Genomic DNA, 6,034 nt, shown 5'->3' on the forward strand with positions numbered 1-6,034 from the left:
GGGAGGGAGGTAAACAAACACTAATGTTAATTTGATATTTCCACAGAACTTAATAACAACAACAACAACTATACACAGTATCATACAGCAAAGCTAGCAAAAATTAGTGGATTTATGAAAATATAAAGACGTTAACCCCTAGTGAAAACCAAATAGCTTTCTTCTGTTAAGTGTGGCAAATTTGCGAAACATACAAAAGCGTGAATTGCTATTGTAATGACTGGATTTCGGAGTGAAAATTTGCTCAACAACAGTGAACAATATGACCACATGTTAGATGAATATCACTTGAAGAAATATAATGAGTTTCTCAGTGTAACCATGGCAGATATCTAGCTGAAGATCTCTGACTAATAACTAGTGTAGACTATTATCTCTGTGTGCTGAGTTTTATTGAATTTCCATCTATTCTCAATGGAAACCCATTACAATATGTATGGTATGACTGACCAGTGCATCTTTGCCAGATCTGCCCATTGGTCTCTGACCATCATGGCCTCCTAATCATCCCCATATACTGATTGGCTTCATCACTCTGTCTCCTCTGCACCAATAACTGGTGTGTGGTGGGTGCTCAAATATGCAATATGGCTGCTGTCGCATCATCCATTGTTGATGGATGCTGCACATTGGTGGTGGTTGAGGAGATTCTCCCCTTCTATGTAAAGTGCTTCGAGTAACCAGAAAAGCGCTATATAAATGTAACGAATTATTATTAATTTTTATCTTTTATTGAGAAAGCCAAATCTGAGATGATTAATGGGGACATTGGAGACCCATTTTTCACAAGTTGATATGATTCTTAAGGGTCTGCATGAAATGTCTGCAACATACTTTGGTTTAAAATTCCTGAATGGTCATGGAAAACTACACACTGTTTACCTTGTCAAAAACAGCTCTGTTCACAGCGATACGTTTCGGTGCATGTCTCTTTAAAGGATAATGAACTACTTCTTACTCCACCCCTCTCTTCCATTTTTTGTGTATTCGGTGGTGCGGTACCATCAAAAACAAAACTCTTTGAAGTGCAGCGTGAACAAAAATGGCATTGCCCATTTCACATTATGGATCTCGATCGAGATCATTTGTAAAGGTTTTTAAATGACAAAATACACTCACTCACACATATTTGTGAATCAGAATATCAGATAGTTGATGACATGGTAAGCAAGTTAGTGAATATTTTGAATTTAAAAATAAATAAATAAATAAATAAATACAAATAAAAATAAAGCGATATATCTGTCATACAGTGTTTCCGTGGCTGCGGTGTGTCATGTGATAACCATGATGCGTCGCCATGGAAACAATAAAGGGAAACGTTACAAAAACTCACTCTGGGGGGACAGCTAGAATATTTTATACTCACCAGTGAAAGGGTTAATTCTGCCAATCAGATTATTCTCGGCTATGAATGTTCTGTAGAACTATAATGACAAAGAATATACAGTGTAACAAAAACACAATTGTATATCTAAGGAAACCTGCTGGTTCCTGATGTTTTGTCTCACATGAGTCTTATCTTTGAGGACACAACAACGGCTGGAGAATAACTTCCCACAGAGACTCTTTTTATTGTCCCAAGGCACTGGCACCGAAGACAATAGCAGCAAGCAAACAAGCCCCTGGGGACACAACCAAATAAGATAGACAGACTTGTTTTTGACCTAAGATTGTATGAAATGAAACTCACTCAGTCTGAGCCAAGCTGAAATTCAAACACTACCTAATGTACTGGCTTTCAAATATCCACTTCATAATGATAAACTCTCCAAGCTGAAGCTACTATATACGATAAACATTTCTGAACAAGGCACTCATGGATATGATGAACACTCATAAATTATTCAAGATCCTGACATAAAAGACAACTTCATTCTGTTAGGGCTCTGCCTTTGAATCTAAGCCAGGAGAAAATGTCTCAAACACCATGCCTCGATCTATCAAACATTGTGCTAATGTGGCACGGCTGCCTCTTTGTTAGTTTTCAGGATTAAAGAGCTTTGGAGCTTTCAGAAACTTGGATTTGATAAGCAAAACATCTTAAATCAACTAGTCTTAGACAGAAGCATGTTTTGCATGCAAGTCCACACTGCAATGGAGAGATAATGACAACTAGTAAAAACAAATTTCATCATTCCTGAATAACAATCTAGCACTTTTCCTCATAGGATCTGAGGGAATGCCTACTGGTATTGCTATTTTTACAAGGGATACATACACCCTTGTTGATAGAAAGCTCTGGATAAACTGTGTTTTATACCATCTTAAATGCTTTGATGGGAGTTTTAAGGTTTGTAAACTGACAACAGACCACTGACATGTTTGTGACATTCATTATGTTCACAAAGACAGCTTGTCAGCACCATTGTCCTGAACTCCCAAAAACCATCTGGATTTATGTATCTTTATGATCTCCATCGACAGCAAACACACAAAACAAGCATTCAAAGAAACATAAAGGGTTTATCTTGCATGTTTTGGACTGTTTTTCTAAAGCACACTAGTAAAAAAAAAAAAAAAAAATCTGCACAAGTGTGAGACTCTCACAGTAAAAGATTATATGGGTGGTAATCTATTTTGGACACAATAACACACCACCTAAATCACCTAAAGTGCTAACAATAGATGTCCCACTACCACTCCATCTAAACCATCTAAACCACCCCAAATACAACAAGTCTTCTTAAACATAAGAAAACCTGTATTTTAAGCCTCCAAGTTTCTCTCCAACATGCTGCAAACTCAGTCAACAGAAGAACAGGATATTGATTGGAAACGTTTGAAAATATACAATACGGTACTGGCTGGAAAAGGTTTCAACAGAGAAAATATTGTAGTGCACTGGATCCTTGTTTATGTGGGACAATTTCAGAGCATTTTGTAAACATTTCGTTTAGTTGGTCTGCTTGATTTTACTCAGAGAGTTACACATATACAATTATTATTATTTTGATATCGTGGTGAAAGCATTTGAGATGCTGGAAGACGGAGGTGAATGGTCTCAATTTCTGAGTAAAAATATTGAAAACAGCATCTCTGCAAGTGCTCAGGTCAGTACACACTGGAAACAAAACTGTATGTTACTGTATATAACACTTTGCCACTGAGGCACTACACCTTAAGGTACAACTTTCAACCTTACGGTCTTTGCACCGTTATCTACCCTCATGCACATTAAGATTCGATTTTTGATATTTTTGGTAAAGTACCAGAAACGATGCGAGAAGGCTTAACACGAGATAACATTTTTATCTTTTACATTATTTTTTTTTTAGAGAAACAACCCTGAAATTAAACATTAAAGCATAGTTTCGAGTTTAAATGCATTGGGAAATAGGAATCAATTAATTTGATGCATTTCATGTTGATTCAGTTTAGCGCTGAATCAGTCATCATCTACTATATGTCTCAATTCTGTTTTTGCACAGTGAGAAGAGTGCTGTTCACCAATTCTTAATAACAACAATCTGTTGCATGTGACTTTGCCCTCTTACCTTTTGCTGTCGTCTCGCCATGTCGGTCGGCTGCTTCGCATTAAACGGATAGGCAATACAGCGCATCACAAAGACGTAAAGCTGAAGCCTCTTCTTTCTCTCTTCTTCCTCCCTTTGCATCTTTTCCAAATCGTCCTTTTCCTTCTCGATCGCCAGTGAGGGGCTCGGGCTCGTTGGTCGTGCATTGGTGCTTCGGCTTGGCTGCAACCCACCAGAGCTTTCGCTGGTCCTGCTTGGAGACACCCGAGGACCACCAGCCTTGGGCGCCGCCACCACTTTGCACTCTTCTTCCACAACCTCATCCGCCTCCTCCTCGCTGGATGATGGGTCCAACATTTTAATGTAAGTTCTTGCTTCTCTGAAATCAAAATTGACAAATCAAGTGGCGTCTTTTTTAGTAACAAAACATCCGTAACTCGCTTCAGAGGACGAAAAAGTAGGGAAGACGCTTATTTTTCAACAGCCTACAATCCAAACGCTGCATCAAAAGTGTCACTTACCCTCAGCACGAGTGAAAAAGCTGCTCCAACAGCCAGTAGTCTTCCACCGAATTAAATTGTTGCTGCTTACGTGTTTTCTTCGGTTAACTCTGCGTTTACCATAACGGATTTAATGGAAGATAACACGGGGAGGGTCGAAAAAACAATCCGCGGCTACTGTTTTTCTGGTTTCCTCCGGCGGTCTTTCAATTGAGTACCGAATGGTACTGACAATATACTGACAATGAGAGCAGCGAGCGCGGGGAGCTGACCGTGGTTCTGAACTGAAGCTGGAGGGGGAGGGGGTCATTGACGTGGTTTCCGCGACAGCACTATCGCTGTTTCTCTTCGCGCACGATATTCACCACGTTTAATCGACCGTTAACAACTAGGCTACAGCAGTTCCTGTAACATTAGACAATCCGTTTCGTCTTTTTCATAGTATAGAACTTTAGGAATTTATCCATGACTTCCTTTTTACTGATTTTACTTAGGTTAATCCAGCTGCGCTGTTGTCTGTTGTGTTCTTTCATACTGGTTTCCAAACCAGTTGTTAAATTATTCCATATTTGGCATTATTACTAATGAAAACATCTCACACTAAAACTGGTTTGTCACACAGGGGCCATATCTGGCCTACACAAATTAAGCCACATCTCATGCTAAAACCGGCTTGATGTGTGTGGGCCAAATCTGGCCAGAACTGAGCCCTATGTGCCATATTTGGCCCAGATGAGGCCCGGAAGTGTATGTTATCTGGGTAAGATGTAACACTGTAAATAATAATAATAATAATAATAATAAAGAAATTATGGTAACAGCTTTGTTTCCATACACAAAAAAAAAATATTTTATATTTTGGCATTTTTGCCTTTATTGTGATAGGACAGTATGATAACAGGAAGCGAAGTGGGAGAGACAGCTGCCCACAAGGCTATCCGCAACATTTCCATTCATTTAAATAGAAATTAATATCTGTCATTTCTACTAGATTCTATTATATGATTTTATGTTTTGGCAGTCACTGGGCCTGTCCCTCACACTTGCACTCTTTGAACTTGACCACTATATGATACGTATGTAAAGTTGTAGGAAATATAAGTAAAGTTTCTACGGAGCTTTATTTACACATATAGAACATCGGTTCTTTAAAATAAACTGTTCACTAGTTTGTAGCACACACTAATTAAGTGATAAAAAGCATCAATAGAATGTGCAGCACTTTATATTTTACTTTCAAATTCTATGTAAAATCTAACTGGAAAGTTTTCCTCAACGTCACGTGATTCTGGAGCATGTGAGTTTCTTAACGTGATGAATGATGGCATACACTTATCCTCCTATGCTGCTCTAAAGTGGTATTAGAGATAGTGTTTTAGAGATAGAATCGATTTAGTGGGCATAAAGGGCACTGGCATTAATCATAGGCCAGTCATTTTCACTTCCTGTTGCTTGCACACACTCTCAAGTGGCCAAGACTGCAAGTTTTGATATTGGGATGGACTCATTAAATTAAAACTATAGTCAAAAATATAATGAACTTATTATTTCAGGTCATAACTTTGATTTTACTTTAGATTTTTCGTCAATTTTAGAGTTTTTTTTTTTGCAGTGAATAAGTTTGTTGTTAAGCTGCTATGTAGCTAACAGGATCCTAAACAAAGACTATGATTATGACAATGTGATGTGTATTTGCTTACTTAATTATGAAACCATTGTAGTCGTTTAAAAAAAAAACAGCTTCAAATGCATGCTGAAGGTATGACTGCATGTTGTAATTCAAGTAATGTTAACTACACACTTTATTTCACTCACAAATAAAATCTCATAAAAACGTTTCTGAGCCTTCTTGGTTGGCCTAAAAATGGACATAATTCCTGAACATTGGATGATTAAAATACTAGTATTTTTACAATATTTTATTTGATGTAGGCTTCTGAGCACTGAATGTCTACAAATTCTCTAAGTGACTGTTTAATTGCATATTTTTGAATGTTAGGTCTTTAAACTGTTCCATATCAAGGCAGTGTTGAAAGCTTTTGTGATATGAAAAGAGAT

General features: G+C 37.7%; 1 protein-coding gene across 37 annotated transcripts in view; it reads right to left on the reverse strand.

Annotated features, from left to right (window-relative positions):
• LOC109088730 (calcium-dependent secretion activator 1) overlaps positions 1-4,266 on the reverse strand; it is a 99,301-nt gene extending 95,035 nt beyond the window's left edge. For 19 of the 37 annotated variants that reach the window (XM_042734312.1, XM_042734309.1, XM_042734307.1 and 16 more), the window contains exons 1-2: positions 3,998-4,265; positions 3,498-3,855 (exon numbers count right to left, since the gene is read on the reverse strand). In XM_042734312.1, coding sequence (XP_042590246.1) covers positions 3,498-3,833 — 336 coding nt within the window. In that variant the 5' untranslated portion in view covers positions 3,834-3,855; positions 3,998-4,265. Of the gene's footprint in view, positions 1-3,497; positions 3,856-3,997 lie in introns of all 37 variants that reach the window. The other 18 variants (XM_042734323.1, XM_042734319.1, XM_042734322.1 and 15 more) reach the window with 3 other exon arrangements.
• Positions 4,267-6,034: the final 1,768 nt, after the last annotated feature.

Source organism: Cyprinus carpio, chromosome B11, assembly GCF_018340385.1.
Source record: "Cyprinus carpio isolate SPL01 chromosome B11, ASM1834038v1, whole genome shotgun sequence".
Taxonomy (NCBI): Eukaryota; Metazoa; Chordata; class Actinopteri; order Cypriniformes; family Cyprinidae; genus Cyprinus; species Cyprinus carpio.